General features: G+C 35.8%; 2 protein-coding genes and 1 long non-coding RNA gene across 3 annotated transcripts; all 3 read right to left on the bottom strand.

The window, feature by feature from the left end:
- Positions 1 to 2,517: 2,517 nt before the first annotated feature.
- Positions 2,518 to 3,936, bottom strand: LOC114420401. The gene is made up of 4 exons (XM_028386307.1): positions 3,616 to 3,936; positions 3,195 to 3,502; positions 2,864 to 2,900; positions 2,518 to 2,763 (listed from the first exon to the last, which is right to left on the bottom strand). Exons 1-4 carry the CDS (start codon positions 3,934 to 3,936, stop codon positions 2,518 to 2,520), a joined length of 912 nt encoding a protein of 303 aa, XP_028242108.1.
- Positions 3,937 to 6,701: 2,765 nt separating this feature from the next.
- Positions 6,702 to 22,684, bottom strand: LOC114418855 (protein SCAI-like). The gene is made up of 10 exons (XM_028384394.1): positions 22,351 to 22,684; positions 21,055 to 21,442; positions 19,618 to 19,824; positions 19,246 to 19,467; positions 17,717 to 17,783; positions 17,533 to 17,595; positions 10,697 to 10,788; positions 8,651 to 8,827; positions 8,387 to 8,523; positions 6,702 to 7,344 (listed from the first exon to the last, which is right to left on the bottom strand). The coding sequence occupies exons 1-10, from the start codon at positions 22,506 to 22,508 to the stop codon at positions 7,110 to 7,112; spliced, it is 1,746 nt and encodes a 581-aa protein (XP_028240195.1). The 5' UTR covers positions 22,509 to 22,684; the 3' UTR covers positions 6,702 to 7,109.
- Positions 13,822 to 17,520, bottom strand: LOC114418856. The gene is made up of 2 exons (XR_003668121.1): positions 15,321 to 17,520; positions 13,822 to 15,232 (listed from the first exon to the last, which is right to left on the bottom strand). It is a non-coding gene; the product is annotated as an uncharacterized LOC114418856 (long non-coding RNA).
- Positions 22,685 to 23,063: the final 379 nt, after the last annotated feature.

Here is a 23,063-nt window from a genome sequence, read left to right as displayed (position 1 = left end):
GATTACTGATAACTGGTAATCAATTACCAGAGAGTAATCACTCTGGTAACTTAAAAAATTTGAGAAAATTCTTTTGTAAAACAAAATTGTGCTATTTGGTTTTTGAAAAATTCTTTTAATACTTATCCTATATGAAGTCTTGACTTGTTGCTTCTTGATTTCTACTCTTGAATCTTGGATTGGATTCTTGATGCTTGATCTTGAAGTCTTGAATCAATCACTTGGGCTTTTGGCATCATCAAAATTGCTTGGTTCATCATCATGAAGCTTGCTTCTACATCGAGTACCTAACGCTTGTGATTTTGCAACGCTAAAAACCAGAATACACAATACCCTTTAGCTAACCGACAAACAATTTTTGGATGAAATTTACGACCGGCAGCCATTCACAGATATAGGTAACCAATTTTTCTTTCAATGTATGCAATTGAAAAATGATGATGATGTTAACACAATGTTAATGTGTAATCATGAATTTTCATGTGTTGGTCCGATTGAGTTATTATGCACCATTGATGGAATACCAAATGGAATATTAAACTTACTTGAAACCACTATGACCCCTACTCATGATGCCCTTCTATATTACAACGGGAGGTGGAACATGCCACGCCAACACAACTTTGTAGGTTACTCGTTCACAGGAAAAAATCCAAAAAAATTTGACATTCCTTCATGATGTACCATCGATGAACTGAAGGATTTGATCAAGCAAGTTTCACCTCAAGGGATTCCCCCTCATGGTATTCATGAATCACAAACGGTAAGGCGATTGTTTTTTCGACAACCAGGTCATTATGAGTATTCATACAAAGTTATCAAATTTGAAATTATTGAGCTGAAAAATGCTAAAGGTTTTAGTACAGTCTAACTATTGGAAACAATTTGGGCCAATAAAAATTTTAGCTATTTTTAGTAAACAGGTAATGAAAATGGAAGATGACGTGTCTCGATCGCGACATGATTGAATGCAAAATTAGTATTACTTAATTGTAGTTTTTCATGCAAATTTTATTTCTTTCCACTATGTTGAAGTTAATGTAATGTTTGAATTCGAGAAGTTGTTCACTAGTTTTTCAACTAAGTTGTTTATTATTTGTTCACTAGTAGTTCACTATTTCTTTCCAATATTTGCTTTACCCATGATTCAATGCGGATTAGTATGTCTCTTTCCGAATGATATCGAACCTCGTCACGATTTTTAATATTTGATCTCAAGGATAGGTTGAAAAACAATGTCTTTGGTTCCTAATTTAAACAAATGCTACATAGTGTGTCCTTAGAGAGGTGTTTATATAGTAACTTTTTTACGTGAAAACTTAACGCAACCTTACCTTGTATTATTTAAAGGGTAATGACTAGTTTAAGTTAAGAAATCAACGCGTTCGTGAATTAAAGAAAGGTTACGTAAAGAATGTACTTGTAAATAAAATAAAATAACTTAAATTTAGAATGTACTTGTGCATCAGTAATTTTTAAATAAAATAAATTTCCTTAAATTGAAATTCTTAATAAAAATTATTTAATTTAATTTAAATAAATGAGTCAAAAATATAAGGGGTAAAATTTTGTAGCCATTCAATTATGAAGGGATAAAGAAGTTAAAATTGGCTTAACTAGAAAAATTTAGGTTAACTAATCAAGTTAAGTTGAACTAACAAATCCGTAGCTTGTATAAAAAGTAGATCAACTTGATCCAATCAGGTTAGATTGGCTGAACGAAGTGATCCATTTCACAATTTTAATTTTTTTTTGTCATAAGTCACAGACTAATTTTGTTCGCGATGCACAATGAGAATCAACATAAACATGTGAACGCAAAAATTTAGGCTAATAGAAGACACACACAACTAGAATAAACATACAATAAAAGTTATAACCAAAATAATGTAACAAATACAAAATGTTAGGAAAAACAAAAATGTTGTCAAATACAACATATAGACATCATCTATGACTGATCCATGCGTCGTGCCCTAACATAAACATTTCCATCTATGACCATCCTTAGGTTGAGCACACGCTCCAACCTTTCTGCGATCGCTTGGCACGCATCCTATGACATTCAAAAAAACACATATGCAATTACAATATTAGAAATAAATAACATTTAATAAAACATTAAAGCAAGTCATCTTACCATTGCATGTCTAGGCTGCTCCACATCAAAGGTGCATGTGTAGGTCCAGCTTCTGGTTTCACTGGGACCTTAGGGATATCTGGCTCCACGTGTGATTCATGTTGTGGGACAGGTGGATGTCTGGGTGGATCAGTTGCCTGCGTGGGTGTGATGAACGGATGAGAGTTCCCGAAGAACCAGTCCATGTAATTTGGTGCACACTGGCCAGGCACAAGAAAAATCTGTCCCCCTGCTGCTAGATGGTCCAAGTAATGCATTCACCTGTCGTCGATATCCTCAAATGACAAGGTGGCACCCATAGGCAGTGGAGGAATGGTCTGAACGTAGCCAAATTGTCGCACCACCCTCTTTCGTCAATGTGTGACCACAACAGGACCCTATCTAAGCTCACCTTGAAAGCATGAAATGAGGTCAAACGCCCTAACTCCTCGGTGCTCACCATAAGGCATCCAGCATACGTCAGGGATTGTCAGTGCATCTATACGTGTCTGGTACGTTGATGCAGGGAATCCCTTCGAATATGCTTTCATAGTAAGCCACTGGCAGGCACGTGGTGACGTCTCATCATACTTTTCATCAGTCACGCTCTCATGAACACTGGGAAAGTGCTCATATATCCAACACTACACACATGACATCAACATAAAAGAAATGTAAAATAAACATATTAAATACATATTTAAATCATAATCCAATTTAACATATTAAAAACATAAAATTTACCTGTAATAAAGTAATGTAACCAGCAAGCTGTCGGTCCCTGCTTTGAGAAGCATCATTTAACTAATCATACATATGCACTAGGGTGGCAGCTCCCCATGCATAGCTTCCACTCTGAGCCAAGTCTCGAAAAGTGTCTAAATATACTACATGAACATGTGTTGCACTCTTGTTAGCGAAAAGAGTGCAACCAAGCAAGTGTAGGAGATACGCACGAGCTACAATAGTCCAATGTCAGGCCTCACATCTCCTCTGATAAATATCCCGTGGCCACGATAGGCGTACGTATGCCCCATGACATTGTGCAGTCTTAGCTTCTAGCAACTCCACCAACATAATCATCGCTTCGTCCACATGCAGAAGCTCGAAGCTATGGAAGGCGCCTATGATCGGAAGATGAAGTAGTGACGCCACATCATCCAACGTGATGGTCAGCTCTCCTACTGGAAGATGGAAACTGCTAGTCTTCTTGTGCCACCTCTCGACAAAAGTGGATATAACTCCCCGATCGCCAGTGTCTATTGAACACACTATCAAAGGAGTTAATCTAGTGGCAGCGACTAGCCCTTCAATTTTTGGAGTTGACCTCTCAAATTTCTCAACTTTCCTTCTGTGGGAGGCTAACTTCAATTTAGGGCATTCCTGAATTGAAGTATAAATGATTCCAAATAACATAAAATAAAATATTAAATTATCACAAAAAATTCTATAATAACAAATAATTAACAAAAAAATTACTTAAAAATTTAAAATACCTCTCCATTCCATATGCTAACTGCAACATGGTCAGCAAACTCAGTCAGCACTGATGGGTCACGTGGTCCACCTGGGAATCCCTCAGCATCATCAATAGGAGATCCTTCACCATCATCAGGAGCTTCTGCACTAGGTGCAGCTACGTCCTTAGTCATCTCAGGAGCATCCTTAGCAACATGGGCAGCTTCTCGTTGCCTACATGCAGATGCGATAGGCCTTCGTCGCTGGGGAACATCATCTGAATCATGATCATCCTGTCTCCCCACGGCTCTGCCTATAACCCAACCTAGGGCACGACCTAAACCTCTGGTTCTGACCATGATCTGTAAATCATGATGCACATGTATTTTTTTTGTCAAACTCACTATTGACTATTCATATAACAATAAACCTACATAACCCTCAATCCTCACCCCTAGCTGATAAACCCTAATCCAACCAACCTAAACACTAATGCCTACGCCCTAAGCCCTGCACTAAACCCTATGCTAAACCCTAAACACTAAACTAAACCCTACACATTACTTATCTACAATTTCTAAAACTACCAATAACATACCACCATATATATTAAACACTAAGCCCTAAAGTAAACCCTAAGCTGAACCCTAAGCCCCAAACTAGACCCTAGCCACTAAATATCTACAATTTCAAAAACTACCAATAACATACCACCATATATATTAAACCCTAATCCCTACACTCAACCCTAAGCTAAACCCTAAGCACTAAACTAAACCCTAACCACTACATATCTACAATTTCTAAAACTACAAATAACATACCACCATATATATTAAACCCTAAGCCCTACACTCAACCCTAAGTTGAACCCTAAGCCCCAAACTAGACCCTAGCCACTAAATATCTACAATTTCAAAAACTACCAATAACATACCACCATATATATTAAACCCTAAGCCCTAAAGTAAACCCTAAGTTGAACCCTAAGCCCTAAACTAGACCCTAGCCACTAATCCTAACCACTAAATATCTACAATTTCAAAAACTACCAATAACAAACCACCATCTATATTAAACCCTAAGCCCTAAAGTAAACCCTAAGTTGAACCCTAAGCCCTAAACTAAACCCTAGCCACTAAATATCTACAATTTCTAAAACTACCAATAACATACCACCATCTATATTAAACCCTAAGCCCTAAAGTAAACCCTAAGCTGAACCCTAAGCCACTACACACTAACCTATACATATCTACATTTTGTAATAAACTAAACCCTAGCCACTAACCCTAATCAATATTTTCATTCAAATATATTAAACATCAAAAACAAAAAACATACCTATTATTTACTATTAAAGTTTATAATTTATTTCATACCACCATGCAATCATTGATATGTTTTTAATAAACACAAAACATACCTATTTTTAATACAAAACAAACAAATACATAAATTTTTCAAAAAAAAAATAATACAAAATTTGCCAAAAAATAAAATAAAATTCTTCATATGGATGAAGTACATTCGTAGTTCATCCGTATGGCTCATACGAATGTAGTTCATCTGTATGATTCATACAAATGTACTTCATCCGTATGAGTCATTCGGATGAAGTTCATTCGTATCAATCATACGGATGAACTTTATCCGTATGAACGCTACAAAATCAATCCTAAATACAGATGAACTACATCCGTATGAACTAATACCTAAGTCCTCTACCCTTCATCCGTAAATCAACAAAACTATCAAAGGAAATGCATGGAGAAAGAAAAAACTTACCTCGACGGCAGAGCAACATGAAAATGCACCAATGCAGGTCGTCAATGGCACCGAAAGCAGGAGAAGAAGAAGAGTGGAGGAGAGCACCAGCGCGGAAGAAGAAAAAGTGTTCGCAACAGCGCAAAAGAAGAAGAAGCGTATGGGTGCACTTTTTCTTTTTAAATTTAACCTAGGGACATTTTTGCCCATTCAAATAAAATGTTGGGTGCACCTAGCAACACCCCAAATATAATATTGAAATTAAAGGATGGATAGAAAGCAATTTAGATGGAAAGGCTTGGATTCTGGATTCTTTACCGAGTATTCTTTTTCTATTATTGTTAATTTTCATATTTTTTGTTGCTCAATATTATGCAAGGAGTTACAAATTGGGGGTGCAAATAAGACAACTTGTCGGAACTTACAAATTGAGATCATGCTCAAGTCAAATTAGTCATTTACTACATACTTTGTTGAAGTTTTAAGCCATTTAAATACCATTTTAAGTCTAACAAGCATATTTATTAATATTTTAAGAACTTTTTTCGATTAGCTTATACTAGTTTAGGCCTATTAACTTGATGAAATTTATGAAGGATAAATGAGCATTTTGATTCTTAAATGTATAAATTTGTGATAATTTAATCTTTGAATGAATAAAAAATTTGATTTAGTCTTTGGATGTGTAAAATTATAATAATTTTTTATTGTCATTAATTTAATAGGACTATTTTGTCATTAAAATTATACGGTTAAGGATTAATTTGACATTAACTTGTAAAATTTAAAAATAATTTATCATTAAATTATAAGTAAGATGTAATTATCACACTTTTTACATATTTAGAGACAACCAAAATTTTTATTCTTTCAAAGATTAAATTATCATTGGTTTCCATATTCAAGGACCAAAATGATCACTTATCCACTTTAAGAAATATGCCCGACACATGCCTTATAAAACCTAACTTAATCCAACTTATTTTATCGTAGTCATGCATATGTATTTTCAGTTATTGCCAAAATTAGTGTTAAATGAATATTACACAGAATTTTTTGTCCATAAAAAGCATTTTCCAGTCAACAATCGGAGACTAATCATATAGGAATTAAAACCTGATCAGCATTTAATTTTAGTTACAAAATTTTGTGTATTCTCTAGGCACTTTAGCTGTTTCATAACAATGTATACTTCTGTTGACTACTTATGGCTGTCTATAAACGTGAAAGACCTATCTATAGTAATCAAAAGAATGTCCAAAGTTCTTGAGCAGAACCACAAATAAAAATATTTAAAATACAAATGTGATTTTAGTTTCCAAGGTAATTAATAAATAAACAAAAAGATTGATCAAGATGCAGAGAAAATGCCATGATTGCATTCATTACAAAACATTAACGAAGCATTTAAGTGAAGAAACATTAAAGCATGACGACAATGGTCGTAGCGAAAGAAAAAAAATAAGGTTTCTATGCAAAACTTCCTTCCCCTTGCTCTATTCCATTCTTCTCGACCATGAAACTTGTTATGTAACGAACATATTGAAATTCAATCCACGTTAGAAGTTCTCTTGTCAAAGGCACAAAACCTAAGATCCAAAAAAAAAGTTCGATAACAAAAAACCATGTTCACACTAAAGGCTGAACTTAAATTCTAGGAAATCCACCAGGAACAAACAGAAATGTTGATAGAATTCATGTTTTCTTGCTATACAAACAAGCTGTATACATTATCATTCTACTGAAGTGAAGCTTTTGGTTATCTTCATAGAGTTAACTGATTCATGATGTTGGTTTGTATATTTTCAGGAAGAACATCCTCTGAGAAGATAAAATGCTTAGTTGCACCAAACATGCTGGCTAGATTCAGAATGACACTCTGATACGAGTAACTTGGGGGCAGGACAGGCGTTGGAAGAGAAGGGACACATGTTGGAAGGAATTTGTTGTCATTGTAAACTGGTGCATATAGGGTCAACACAGCCTGGCAAAATATGAATCTGCACAAAGAGGGAAACAAAAAGGTTGGTTTCAATAATCTATCAAACTAAAAAAGTAAAAGAGAACAGACTTGGCATAAGAACAATAGATAGAGTCACAAATTTATGAGCTCAATTGCGAGTATAAAACTATTCAATAGCCTAGCATCCAATGATGTAAAAGTAACTCAACCCTTAAGAGATTTTTCAACAGAAACTTTAGGTATCAGTTAAATTTTAAGACTTGAGTTAGTTGAGACAATTTGTAAGTCTCAATTCCTGTGCAAACAACAGAATTTGAGTATACTAGCATAGTTAGACTAACTCCAAGTTATCTGCTATTACAACAAAAATATTGTAGTCGGCTGAGTTTGGATAAGATGATTTGCAAAAGGTAATTCAAGTGAGTTAAAGTGTTGAGTGTATTTGAGCAGGTAATTCAAGCGATTTAAAAGTGTTGAGGGTATTTGAGCAGGTAATTCAAGCGATTTAAAAGTCTTGAGTGTATTGAGCCCTCACAATAGTAGAAGAAACTAAAATTTCTTCAAATGAAGCATAATCGCACATTAAATCAGTGTTAAGTTTTTAACAACAGCCCTAACAATCTTTAAAATTGTGATAAATCATCAATAATAATGAGTTAATGAACACTGACAGAAGCACAATAGAAGGATAGAAGTCAAGATGTGTGACAAATGCATGATAAGAGTGCAGTTTGGAACAGAGAAGTGAGAGAACTAATATAATAATAATAATAATAATAAACATCCAAATTAAAAATTATTGAATGTAACGAGCCCACACAACAGCAGAAGAAACTCAATTTCTTCAAATAAAGCATAATAAACATTCAATTTATGTTCTTAACAATGGCCCCAACAATCTTCAAAATTGTGATGAATCATCAACAAAAAAGAATTAGTGAACACTAACAGATGCACAACAGAAAGATTTAGATGTGTCACAGCCACAGATGACATCGTAGTACAGTCTGAAACCGAGAAGCGAGAGAACTATGGCAGATAGTAATAATCAATATCAAAACGGAAATTACAAGTTTTACCTCAAAAGAAGCCTTCTTATGAAGGGATCACCGAAAATCTGTCCCCAAACAGGATTAAGTGTGTCTGATGTTGCCAATGCTAGTCCCCAGTTATTTAATGAAGATGAGAGCAGCATTTCCGCTTTGTTGAATGGGTCCTGAGATCAAATTTAAGTTGCCGAAGGATCAGGCATAGCAATAGAAACTTCAACTTTCAGAAAATGAAAATAATTTTTTTTTTTAAAGGAACTTGCTCAAAAGAAGGAATGGGCGTTTATATCAGACCAAATCAATATCAGTGCCTGAAAGTCCTAACAGCATACAGAAAGCTTGCAGCGGAGCTGTAAGAAACATGGTGAATAGGCTCCCATTTGAATTATGTGAGCAATCAGACAAAGCAGGCGAACAGCTTGGAGAAAGGAGCATAGCAACTGATTCTCCCTTTTCCGCTTCTGCTATGTCCTGCATATTTTGATCAAATGCTTTTTAAATATCCCAGAGTAAGCTATAATCACAGGATGTGAAGAAGGCAAGTATTAGCATTTAGCAATGGACTCTTCCAGACCAACCAACATTTTTCCATTACACAAAATTCGTAAAACTTACTTGAAATACCCAATTGTATCAAACTTCCTGCCTCTACTGAATCTAGGTACAATTACTACATTAAGTAGATCTACATATGCTTGACATTTAAGAAAGCTTAGTAGTCAGTTCCGGATAGGATAGTGGCACAAATAGCCAATGCCAAAAATGCTTTAGTGGTATAGTAGATAGCAGGATGACCACTATACCAAAGATTATGGATGCAAGATAAATAATTATTTTTTCATGTAAATACAAGTTTTTATCCCGTCATGTAATTGATATACTATTGTTAAGTGTAAATAAGGGTGTTTACGAGTACGGGTCAAAACCGAACCGAACCGATCAAAACCATTTATATACGGATTGGGTCACGGGTTTAGATTTATAGATCCGATCAAAATCGAACCGATCAAAACGAATCAAAATTTTTAGAGTTGTTTGGTTTGGCTTTAAATACGGTTAATATTGAGATTTCAAGTGTTGGGACTACTAGTGTTAAAACTTCTTACGATATACTTTCAGGTACATTGTTATTTGTTTCACCTTTTTTTCATATTTATTTTTTCTGTTATGTTTATAATATTAATGGATCATGTTTTGTTCATTTGATTCAGCAAATTTGTCGCAACAAATCTAATTGTAGCAAATCTGATTGCAGCAAAGCTTATTGTAAGAAATTAGTTTGTAAGAAATACTTGTGATTCAAACTATTATAGTAAATCTCGTTGAAGAATATTTTGTTTTAATTTGTATTAGTCTATTTTAAAATATTATGTTGATGGTATTAAATGAATCAATTTTACTACAAACATTTGATAAATTGTGTTAATTGTATTGGATATTTGGATGAATCTTATTATAAAATAGTAGTTCTAAGAAGAAGAAAAAAAAGATCAAATTTAAACTGATAACCTGTTAGCCTGAACTAAATCAAACCGTTCATGAATGGGTAAGGTTGGGTTTCAAAAATAAATTTGTAAAAACAGAACCGAACCAAACCGATCAAATTTGATTGGGTTGAGTCCTGAATTTGGTCAAAACCGGCCCGCAAATACCCGTAAGTGTAAATCACTCAAGTAATTCAGTGAATTTTTTAGTTTTAAGTTTGCAAGCAATGTCATTCTAATAAATAAGGTAGATACTTCACAATGACAAAAAAAAAAAAAGAACCATTGACTTCCCTATGAACCAGGCTTCAGGTTTGAGAAGTGCTAATAAAGTGGCCAAACCAAGCCTGAGGAGAATTTTGAATACCAATCCAAACTCCCTTGTTGCTTCATATTAGAGTACAGTTTTACTCTGTATTCTGTAATCAGTTTGTGTATAACTTTTGTAATAATGTAGTTAGCTGTTGTTTTCAGTTAGTTATTTGATAGCGACATCTGTAACTAACTCTCAGTTACTGGTGGTTCGTCTTTAGGTGCTTCATCCGTACATCTATAAATAGTTGATCATTCATTGTTTGTAACCAAGAATTCATTTTTCCAGAATACAAAAACTTTCTTCTAAATTTTCTCTAAACTCTAATATTGGTATCAAGACCAGGGTTCAATCACTAACTCTAACCCAATGGATTCTAATCAAATCCTCCTCCTCCACCACCTTTAAATGCACAAGCTATAAACAACTTCCCACCTAATTATTTGGTAAAGTTAGATATATAGAATACTATAGACACAGGTAATAAATTCAATATTTAAAAGAAAAATCAAACGATAAATAAATTAAGTATGTAAGGCTTGCCTTAAAAGCTTTGCTGTTGTCGTTATCAATGACTAAAAGAAGTGGTCTTCTAGTAAACGGTAGAAAGTCAGATGGATATATGCAGTTTGATCCTGAAAAGGGATTGGGTTAAAGTATTCTGCAATTCCAACAAAACCATGTACAATATGAGCACTTAAATTATCATCATAATGAAAATTTGAGCAGGGAAACTATTCTGATATTAAAGGATTTTTCCAATCTATAACCATGACCATAATTAATGTCCTCTCTCCAGTCCGCTTGGACCAATTTCAGAAAAATTAACAGTGACTTAAGGCTATTTATGGAAGGAATCAATTTTCAAGAATAGATGAAACATTTCACATTGTATGCATATGGTTTATAAATAGACCCACAAAGAGCATCTGAATAAAACATGTCAAGAACCAATAATCTTAAAAGCTTAACAAGTTAGCTAGAGGACCAATGATGATTTTGAATAACACATCCCCTCATGTAAGGGTCATTTGGGCTTGAAACATGGATAACTCACAAGCTTGCTTTACTTTATGTTTTAAAATTTATTTTAGCTATGAAGAATATGGGTGACAAGGATTCAACCACTCTATCAATAGAAGAAAACTTTAGTCCCAAATGCATTGTGCCAACTGCCCCGCAGCATTCTTGCCTCTCAACTTTCCTCCTTGTAGATCATTCTGGAAAACATTCCTTAGGCTTCACTTCTGGTAGGATCACAGCGCATGGCTCAGCATCCAAACCATCAGAGATTATGAAACAGTTCCAAATGGCTAGAGCATCCAGCTGGATCTTTAGCCATTGACCCATGTTCTGACATGCCATGCTTGACTCACAGATGCCATACTTTATGGTGCATGAGGGCTAATGCCTTCAACAATTGACCAGTTTACTCCATGGAATCAGTTGAATCCTTCACTCGGACCATATCCACTTCCCTTCAACCCTCATCTAGTGATCTAGGTCATTTTAGAGACCAATTTTACCTAGCATACGACTGTTAGAATATATGGAAACATCCAAAAATATCTTATCATATCCTAGATTATCTTATAGGATTAGTTTCCTGATTTCCTGCTTATCTCTTAGGATTAGTTACCATATTTACTTATCATGATTTGTTTATTTAATTAGTCAGCATTATGATTAGTATAAAGAAGGGTTAGTGCTATAGGTTTTATAAAACACAGCGACATATTGTAATATAGCAATTAGTGTTTCATCCTCTTTTATCTCTCTTCCTCTTTCTATACTTAAAACCCCATAATTTCAACATGGTATTAGAGTGATACCATCCTTTGAGACCAGCTCTTGACACTACGCTGCCAAATTCCCTAAAGTTTCGAGTTCTACTTTATTGTCATGATTCTTGCTATGAATTAGTGGTCTCTCACCTTGTTTCTTCTTTGGTGTTGGTCATCATTGCCAAATCAAGCTTTTCACATCTGTTGCATTTTCACTCCCTTCTGCTGTTTTGTTCCTTCCAATTAGGGGTAACAATGAATCAAACCAACTTGAAAATAATTAGAAACTTGATTCGATAATCAGCTCGTTGAACTTGGTTCATGAACAAAAATAAGATGAATGTTAGCTAAAAATTGAACTCGTTAAATAAATGAGTCGAACTTGAACTGCGTATAATATATATGATTAATTGGGTTTTCTATTATTTTATTTATGCAGACTTTGGTTGTAATTATGTTTTTTTGGGTCATACCTTATGGCCCTACAAAGATGATAGAATAAGTTCAGTTTTACCTTTTTTAAAAACTAAACAATCATTTTATCTAAAATCAACTAATAAATTGAAAATTTGAAATGTAGAGGATTTTAAAAATTTTACTCTTGGTTCACGTGATTTGAGCTAACGAATTGGACCAAGCTGTTTGCATACTTAAACCAAGTTGAAGTCAAGCTGAAAAAAAAAGGTTAATGTCGAGTTTCGAGCTGAGCTAAAGATTAACGAGCCGAATCAAACTAAACCAAGCTCGGCTCAACTCGACTCATTTCCAACCCTACTTCCAATGAATCCTTCTTCCAGTTGTCTCCTCTGTCTTCCCCTCCACTGTGCATTTTACTGGTGTGTTTCAAACAATTTTTCAACTGTGTCCTCTTTCCGGCAGTCCTCAATTGTGTTCTTTATTCCAGCCATGTCCTTCATTCCTTTCTTCAATTGCCTTTATAACTCTGGCATTCTAAAATCCATGCTTTTCTTCAGATTTTGATCTCCTTCATTGTTCATTTCACCAGCGTGTTTTAGACAATTTTACAACATTCATGTCCTTTTTCTGACAATCCTTAGTCATGCTCTCTATTTATGCCATCTCCTTCTTTGGTTTGTTCTAGTGTTGTGACCTCAGTCGTACTATTCTGGCCAAAGATATGAGTTTGGCCTGTGGCATTCCTAGAGAATTCAGCCAGCCTGGTCCATGGCTTTAACAGGATTGTGAGTTGGCCCCATGATAGTCCCAAAGACTTGTCTCCACAATCTGAAATTGTATAGTTTGATTTCTTTTATTTAAAGGATTTATTTGTAACCAGCTTAAAGCTTAGTAAGCCTTGGTTTGAAGGGACGTGCTAGAATATAAGAAAATATCAAAAGTATCTTATCATATCTTAGATTATCCGCTAGGATTAGTTTCCCTATTTCCTCATTATCTCTTACTATTAGTTCCCATGTTTCCTTATCTTTTCATGATTTGTTTCCTTTAGTAGTTAGGATTATGATCAATATAAATAGGGGTTAGAGCTAGTTTTACATAACAAATTCAACACACTGAAATGTTATCTTTGTTAATATATTAATTATTGTTTCATTTTCTTTTATCTCTCTTTCTCTTTCCATACTTAAACCCCATAATGTCAAAAACAAACCATAGTATTGGTTACGAGCATTTCATCATTTATCTTAGAATTTAGGCTTAGGACCTAACTCATCCATAAAACTAGCTTATAAGGTGAGGAATGCTTAAGCCTTATCAGGACTACATTGATCATATCTCTAGTTGATGTGGGATCCCAACACCCCCCTGCCAACATGCCCAGCGCTCCACTGATCTGGCCATTGGGAGTGATAAATGCACAACCTACTGATTCTTCACTTTATCTTTTGTCCTGTGTTTACCTCATTCTCCCTTCCCTTCAACTTGTTATCTGCTGGAGAATTACCCATACTCAATTTTGTTATTCACTTTTATGATATTACACACATTACGCCTTATAGAACCATAGGATAAAGCATATTATTGGCTAGTAAAAGTTAGATTCATACTCCACAATCTGAGCCACTTTCAATTGCATGTCGTAAATGATATGTAAATATAAAAAGAAAAGGATGTCAGTTAGCTACTATTATTTTATGGCTGTTAGGTAGTTGTCTATAAATAAGGCAGGTTTGTTGTATTTTAGACAGACTGAATGATAATCACAGAGTGCAGTGCACATTTCCTTGACCTCTCTGTTTTTCTTCTCTTTCCTTCTATCCTCTCAATTCTGTTTCTTCTCTCTTTCCCACCTAAATTCTATAAGAGTGGTATTCAGAGCTGGCTGTTCACGTTCAATAGATCAGAATCTTTTCACCCATGGACACAAAAACAAGATCATAGATGATGATGATGTGTGAAATGGAAGAAAGATTTGTTCAAATGGAGCAAAAGCTTGCAAAGGTTGATGCACTTTCAGACATGGTGGAGGGTATTTCTAATCAGCTGCATCAGCTAATGCGCAAAAGGTATTATGCTTCCATCAATCTTGGACATAGCTGCAGAGAAGGGCACCACCATATATGCCATCAAGATCACCTTCAAGATTTGAGGCGTTTGCAACAGCATGGCACCTTGGCAGAATTTAATGATGCATTTGATGTGATTTCTTGTAAGCTTGCTTATCCAAAGACTATCTTGTTGATGCTTATTTGGCTGGCCTGCAAGATGAATATGTTGACCCAGTCCGTTTATTCAATCAAGAACCATGAGAGAAGCTTGCAGCTTGGCATGTCCACAAGAAATAAAGCTTCGATGACGTGATGAGAGGAAAATGGCTACCAAGAACATGAGTTACATGGCTCCCGGAAGCAGTAATACAATAGAAAGTATCCAAATAACTGGAAGTCCAGCAAGAACGCATTAGTAGAAAGTGAGTCCTAGCCAAAAGAGAAGTCAGCAGCAAGGACAGTAAATAGCATCCCTTTTTCCCCCAAGAATTCATCAAGAACATTGAAATCTTTAACTGCAGAAGAAGTTGATCATAGAGCTTGGAATCGTTATTTTTACTGTCCTGATAAGTTCACCAAGGACTGGTATTTCCCTCACTGCAGAAGGATGCAATTGCAGATGAAGAAGTTACTGTAGTAGAAGAAGCTGAATGTGATAATGAAGATAATCCTAACATTTCCTTGCATACAATTGAAGGTGTGGAAGGAACAACCTTTATGAGGATAGAGAACACTTCAAATCCTCATTGACAAAGGAAGCATCCATGATTTCTTGGACTATGATTTGACCAAGAGGTTGTGTTGGAAGGAGAATGGGGCTGAATTATCTGCAGTGGAGTTAGTTGGAGTAAAAAGATTGAAGTTGTATGGTATGTGGAAGAATTTTAAGTGGAAAATGCAGCATGAAGATTTTACCTTTGATTTGAGGATGATGTTGCTAATCTTGAGAGAAGACCAGTATTCTGTGAAGAAAAGTATGAGGACATTTGCAGCCAACAAGTTGGAGTATTTGGAGCACATTATTAGCAAGGGAAGGGTTTCTACAAACCCTAAGCAGATTCAAGCAATAAGTGATTGGCCAAAACCTACAAGTATGAAGCAACTGAGAGAATTCCTAGGGCCGGCTGGTTATTTTTGGTGCTTCATCAAGAATTATGGAGCTTTGGCCAAACCACTGACCAGATTACTCAAGAAAAATGGTTTTAATTGGTCTAAGTCAAGCATTTCAAATACTGAAAAATGTGCTTGTTTCAACACCAGCTTTAGCACTCACAGATTTTTCAATGGATTTTGCGGTGGAGATGGAATTGGTGCTGTACCTATGCAGCAAAGGCAGCCTTTGGCATTTTTCAGCAAGGCACTAGCACCAAGGCATCAATCCCTTTCAATCTATGAGAAGGAATTGATGGTTGTAGTCTTAGAAGTGGAGCATTGGCATCAATATCTAGAGAGGAGGAAGTTTATAATTCGAATAGGTCAACAAAGCTTAAGGTATTTGTTGGGTCAGAAGTTAAAGACTTCATTTCAGATGTTTTGGTTGGCAAAGCTGGCCGGGTATGAATACGAGATTCAGCATAAGGGCAACAATAATTATGTGGTTGATTCACTTCCTAGGCTGCCACGTCAGCAACTAATGCACATGGCACTTGATACTTCATCCTCAGAATTTCTACAGAAAATTGAGAAGAGTTGAGAGCAAGATGCAAATTTGCATGCCTTAATGTCTCATTTAGCTTGGAAGGGAGGTAATTTGGGACACTACACTTGGGATGGTCAACTTTTGAGGAAGAAAGGAAAGTTAATAGTGGGCAATGATGCTGAGTTGAGGCAACAATTACTGGAATGGATGTATTCTAGCCCTCAAGGAGGTCATTCAGGGGTGCAAGCAACATATCAGAGGTTGAGATCCCTATTTTGGTGGAAAAGGATGATTAAAGATGTTCAGGATTTCATTGAACATTGTGATACATGTGCACGGTGTAAGTATGATACAGTTGCTACCCCTAGACTTTTGCACCCTCTTCCTATTCCTAGTCGGATTTGGGAAAGTATAACAACGGATTTTATTGAGGGCCCTCACAAATCCAATTGTGAGGATACTATTTGGGTTGTTATTGATCATATGAGCAAGTATGTCCATTTTGTGGCCCTTTCACAGCCATATACAGTGGCAACACCTCAGCATTTCATGGATCAGATTTACAAACTACATGGAGCACTAGTTGAGATAATTAGTGATAGGGATCCTGTTTACGTAAGCAATTTTTGGAAGGAGTTCTTAAGAAGGTCCGATAGGGAATTTCAGATTGGCCAGTGGGTGTTACTGAAGCTTCAGCCATATAGACAGATTTCTACAGCAGCAAGAAGCTCTCAAAAACTTGCTCCCAGGTACTATGGGCCCTATAGGATTCTGGAAAAGGTAGGACCAGTTGCCTACAAGTTACAGCTTCCAGAAAACTCTCAATCCACTCAACATTCATGTCTCTTTACTCAAGTTATTCCTGGACCTCTCTGTTAAGCAGAGGCATCCTCCCATTGATTGGCTAGCCATCCCTAGTTCTGTGTTTCTTGAAAAGATTCTCAACAAACGTATGGGAAGGAAGAAGAGTCGTATTATCACTAGAAGTTTGGTGCAGTGGCGAGGTTTACCTAATGAGGAGGCTACATGGATTCCTTAATTCAAGTTTTAACAGCAATTCCCTATGTTTGAAATGCAAAACCCTTGAGGGCAAGGGTCTTCTTTTGGTGGAGGGGTATTGATATGTAAATATAAAAAGAAAAGGATGTCAGTTAGTTAGTTTTAGTCAGCTACTGTTATTTTATGGTTGTTAGGTAGTTGTAAATAAGGCAGGTTTGTTGTATTTTAGATAGACTGAAAGATAATCACAGAGTGCAGTGCACATTTCCTTGATCTCTCTGTTTCTCTTCTCTTTCCTTCTATCCTGTCAATTCCGTTTCTTCTCTCTTTCCCTCTTTCTCTATCTTTCTGTTTTTCTCTTTCCCACCTAAATTCTATAACAGTAAATTTGTGGAAAAAAAGATGCAAGGAATCTTTATTGTTCCTTGGCATTATACATATCATGCAGTACAAGAATGGAAGTACACGAAAATTCTCTCCAAGATGTACCTCTATCTCCACGAGGACCAAAGTGTATGCAACCAGATTCATTCTGGGCAGAACCACAATATCCTGCATTTGATGTAGAAAATACAGAGTTCATCTTTACCTAAAGGAATTTAGTTGACATAAGAAGTATGATAACCCTATACATTTACATGCTTACGTTCCTAGTTAACAGAGGATATCTAACCTGAAGCCGACAAATACACAAGGAGAATACCATCAGAAGGAAGCTCCTCACATATTGTGGCAAGAACCTAACCATTAAAAGGAAAAACCAAATTGTGCTCAAATAATCTGGAAATCAAAAAACAATATGTAAGAAATAGTCATTCTAATGCTAACTGTGAACCTTTTTCTTTTAGCTGCAAAGAAGCATGAATGTCCAAATCTATCACATTTTACCCAGAACCAGATGTTCTGATTCTCTGATCCCCCCATGATAATTCCAGTTAATCTTGGAAAGCTCCTCGAGAAGCCATCATGAAATTGTACCCATGAGATGGCTTCATAAATTATTAAATTTGACACACTTGGGAAGCTCAAATCAAAGAAAAGAACTTCTAATCCGAAAGAAAGTGTAATTGATAAGTTATTGGTCCAATTGCTAAGTAGTTATTGAGTAATAAACTACTAATATCTAGAGACACTTTTGGACTTTAAACATTCAGAATGAAGTCAAGTTGGATCATAATTTGACTGTGATCTAAGTTAGCAAGCCCTAAAACTGTTTCAAGGAATTGCTCTTTTAATATGCAGAGAGATTGGGCAGATTTGCTATTACCAACCACAAGTCTTATACAAGCTTAAACCATAAGGTAGATGCACACAAAATGGTTTTATGCACCTAAAATACGCCCTCATGTAGCAGCTTTTAAACTTGAAGTGTGGACAATGCAAAGAGTTGGGAATTCTCAAAGGAGATGGAGGTTTTTTATAAGTACAACATAAAAGATGGAGAGTTGTCAATGGCCTTATACCAATGTGGGACAATGGTCTTGCAACCAAACAGCCCCTTGCTTCATTGGGAAGATGTTAAACACATTGGCTTGGGCCCAATTTTAAATGATGGAAGACCATTTTATACTGAAGAAAGGACACATAAGTGACTGGTTTACTCAAGAAGGAATAAATGGAAGGATAGTGCAACAGTGCAAGAGAGAAAACAGTTAGGGGTAGGGAGGTGATTCTTCTGGAATCATGAGGCACAAGGAACCTGAAAATTCCATTAGAGGAAGAGCCCAGTAAAGGGGAACATATACAGAGGATGATAAACATGAGGTTGTGAAATAGGAGTCTTTATTGGTCAGAAAAAAAGTAATAGAAAAAGAGAAGGGCAACCCATTTGGAATTGTTAGAATTAGAATTCAGATTCTTATTACTTTTACTAGTGTTGTTGAGTTAGAGGCTTGTACTACTTGTACAACAATTGTACTTGACCTAGAATCTAGAGTAGGTATAATGAGAAGGGGGGGGGGGGGGGTAAAGATCAGTGTTATACATTACATGTCACAGTAATTTAGAGTCTCATTAATGAAATAATCTCTCCTTTCTCTCTTACATTACACTAAATCCATGAAGTTATTTCATGGAGTCAAAGCACAATTCAATCCAAGCACCAGTGGGTTATGGGCACATGGAAAACTATTGGTGCACCAAAAAGAAAACATGGAAAACTATTAAAAGATAAAAAAAAAACTTATATTTTTCCATACTTACAGCTATAAAATGTGTCAGTGAAGGACGATATAGCACAGCTTTCCGTGGGTTTGCAGGTAAGGTAGGATCAGCAATGTCTTGGATGTAACTGATACGACTAGTTCCAGTAGCCCCATTTTGACTAAGTTTTGAACTACTAGACTGGAAAAATGAGCCACTAGGTTCCCACTCCAGACATTGAAGCATCCTAAAAGTGTCAATGGTGAGCTCTGAATACTTTACCTGTTCAGGAACGACAGTTGGAAACAATATCAAAAGATCATAATATTTTATAGAATATCTTATAGCAATAGAAAAACTATCTTATGATTTTATCATTTTCAACAAATTGTTCTTCAATATAAGAGAACCAAAAGAGTCCTGGACACCTACCTCATTTGGATGGAAGCTACTTAATACAGCATCTTGTAGTTTCAAATGTCTCTTTGTGATGGCTGCAGCTACATGGGGTAAAGTATCAGGATGAGAGTCCAAAACTAGACTGTATCTCAAGGGCCTGATATTTATAAAAGCAGTGTCCGCTTTTAAAAATCTGACAATTTCCTGAACCACCAGCTTCCATTCTTTAAAGTCACTTTCCTGTAACCAAATTGTTTGAAGGTCACTTGCAATACATCTGCAAACATAAATCTATCAAAATATATTCTGGATACTGGACAGCATCATGTTTTTTATGGAACACTCCAATTAGCAGTCTAGCACAATGTAACTTATTCTATTCTAAAGATGTTGTACATTTAAATTTTTGTGCAGCTGTGCAGTTATTTTAGATGTTTACTTATCAACAGATGAATTAATTCATCAAAAGCAAAAGATGGAATAACAATAGATATAAAAACATTAATATAAGCCTTCAACTAATAGCTTAAGCTGTTGGAGCCCTTGACCTGTTATCAAATCAAAGCCTTTTTTAAGGCATTTGGAAGAGCATTTCCAGAGCTTGTCATATAAGTACTACAGAGGTGTTTGATTATGCTTATGAGAGTGCTTATAACCTTCCAATAAATTTTTTTAAGCTTATTTAATAAGCTTCAGTCAAAATAAGCTGTAAGCTCTTATTGAATAAGCACTTAACTAAGCTATTTACCCAAACTTGATCTTTGAGCATTTGACCAAGAGCTCAGGAGTTTGATCGCTATCACATCTACTCTTTTAAATATAGTTGAATTTTAGTATTAGGTAAAATGGACATATGCATTGTCTACACTTCGAAACCAAAAGTTTAATGCGTGAGGAGCATATTAGACACTACAACATTCATACAAGTCATAACCTAATAGCTTACGCTTTTAGGATAGTTTGTCCTTGAAAATCAAATTAGCAAAATCTATTACAGTAAAACTAATTTATATATCAATTCTATGATAGATTTGGGAACTCCACCATAATAAATCCTAGTTTGGGCAAGCATATTTACATTACTCAGTGGTCCTAAGTTAGAGAAACCCTACTAGTTAGCTGAAGTAGCTAAATCTATTTGTTCTTTTCCTTACTGCAGTTGTCAATTGCACTCATCTTCCTAATTGTTCTACCTCCAACTCCAAGATATAAATGAAAATAGACAACAAGACCTGTCTTTCTAAGAACATACTGGTTGCATAGTAGTAGACATTAGACAGCCATTAGCAAAGCAGCAAGCCAAGCCAACTACTCAGAAAATGTAACATCTTTACAAAGGCTTTTACAGAAAACAGAATGGCTGAATGGTCAAATACAATTTTTTTAATACCCCATATATCATAATCAATTATTGGCAATTAAATTATTTTTTAGAATGAACTATACAATAGAAAATTAACATGGAGAAACCTGGAATGTTCTCTTGCATTCATCAACTAATACTTTAAGCTGATTAACCAATTGCTGCACCATTTCCCTTCGGTTCAACACCAAACACACCATTATGAATCTAGCTAGGAACCTCAATTGTTTGTTTGCAATATTAACATCTTGAAACAACCCCTCCTTAAAATACTCCCGAGTCAATATGGCCTCGTAGAATATATACGACTCTGATAGATAATTTGCATCACTTGTGCGCATGTACTGCCCAAAATACAGTTGCCCAATGCGAGATGCAATCTCACCAATCTCCCATCTCCTGAGCCCAGCCTCAATCAGCTTCTGCCGATTCTCCTGCTGAAACTTCCATAATTGTGTGTAGACCTTGAACACCTTATAAAAGTAAGTATCATGCCTACAACAAAGCCAGACACAATAATTCTACTTTCAGAGATCAACCAAAACCAACATGTAACCTCTCAACATATTTTTGTGCTGTAAAACCAGCTAAAATTAATAATAAACCATGCGATTGTTAACTACCAATATATTAATCAAAATAATGAAATTCTGACCACCAATGTAAGCTTTAATTAAATCTACAAAACCAACCCAAATCTTCCACAATTGTATAAACTGAACAACTTTGAAAACAGTACGTACTACACCAATAGTATAGCATTAGGAGGTCAACCAATAGGTACCCTTTCAATATCGTTTTCAGTACAGGAAATATACTAATGCCCCATTTGGAAGAGGTTATGTACGAATTATTTGAACTTATCTTCTGACATAAACATTTGTGTACGAGTTTGGAAGAACTAATGAAAGTAGCTTATGAAATGTCCATAAGCTGTTTTAAGTAAGCTTTCCAGGATAACTTATGAAAACAGCTTATAACTTATACAAAAACAGTTTAACCCTATAATTTTGCTCCATTATAAAAACAAGTTATACATAAATAATCACTTATTGGTAGGACCTTAATTAAGTTGTTTATCCAAACGGGGGCAATACTCCGTAGTTCAGGACATAACATCATCAACAACCCAGTTCAGATTTTCATCCCATGGTGCTACAAAAACAAACGCCACTTTCAATTTACATTAACAAATGAATAATAAAATAACTAACTCCTCACGGACCACATCAAAATTAAACCAATTGTTTTTTTTATCTATTTTCTGTTCAATCAGTGAGACAAATAAATAAACTCAAAATGAAACTGAAAACACAAATTGAAAATATATGAAGCTATATGAAGGTCAAATTAAATAAAATTAAGAATTAAGAAACGAGAATGAGAAATTGGAAAAATGGGACCTGCTGCGTTGGTAGAAGGGAAGGTCTCTGATTTTGGAGAACTTCTTGTCGGCTTTGTCGACGAGAGTCCAGAAAACCTCGCTCACTGGGATGTTGCTGCTGATACTGCTGCTGCCACCGCTGTTTTGCATTTGCATCTGCATTTGCTGCGAACTCATCTTCTTCCCAACTACGAATGACGTCGTTTCCGCTTTCCGCCCCAACCCCAAATCGATCAATTCTAATGCCAACAACGCGACACACGACTCAGTCCGCAACAACTGATGATTGTGCTGTGCCTACCTTGCCTTGCCTTGAGTGCTGCTAGGTGCACCCAACAGTTTTGGTGGTGCACCCAGCAATGGTTGTGAAAGGGCCATAATGCCCTCAGTAATTTTTTAAGAAAAAAACCTGGACTCTCTCTCTCCCCCGCGTTTCCGCTTCTGCTTCTTCTTCCTGATTCTTCTTCCTGCTTCTTCTTCATTCTTTGCGCCTCTTCTTCTTGACGTCAGAGCACTTCTTTGCGCTTCATTCTTTTCACCTCAGAGCTTTTCTTCTTCTTCTTCTTCGTTGAGGTTGCCGCCATTGTTGTGGTGGTGCATCGAGGAGGCTTTCGCGAAGAGCAATGCCGTCGTTGAGGAGGTTACCGTCCACCATCGAGGTAAGCACCGTGAACCTTTTCTTTTTTTCCCATGTGTTGTCGGCGATGGCGTAAACCGCTATCGGAAAGTCGT

This window comes from Glycine soja, chromosome 7 (assembly GCF_004193775.1).
Source record: "Glycine soja cultivar W05 chromosome 7, ASM419377v2, whole genome shotgun sequence".
NCBI classification, from domain to species: Eukaryota; Viridiplantae; Streptophyta; class Magnoliopsida; order Fabales; family Fabaceae; genus Glycine; species Glycine soja.
This window is presented reverse-complemented; position numbering and strand designations above follow the sequence as displayed.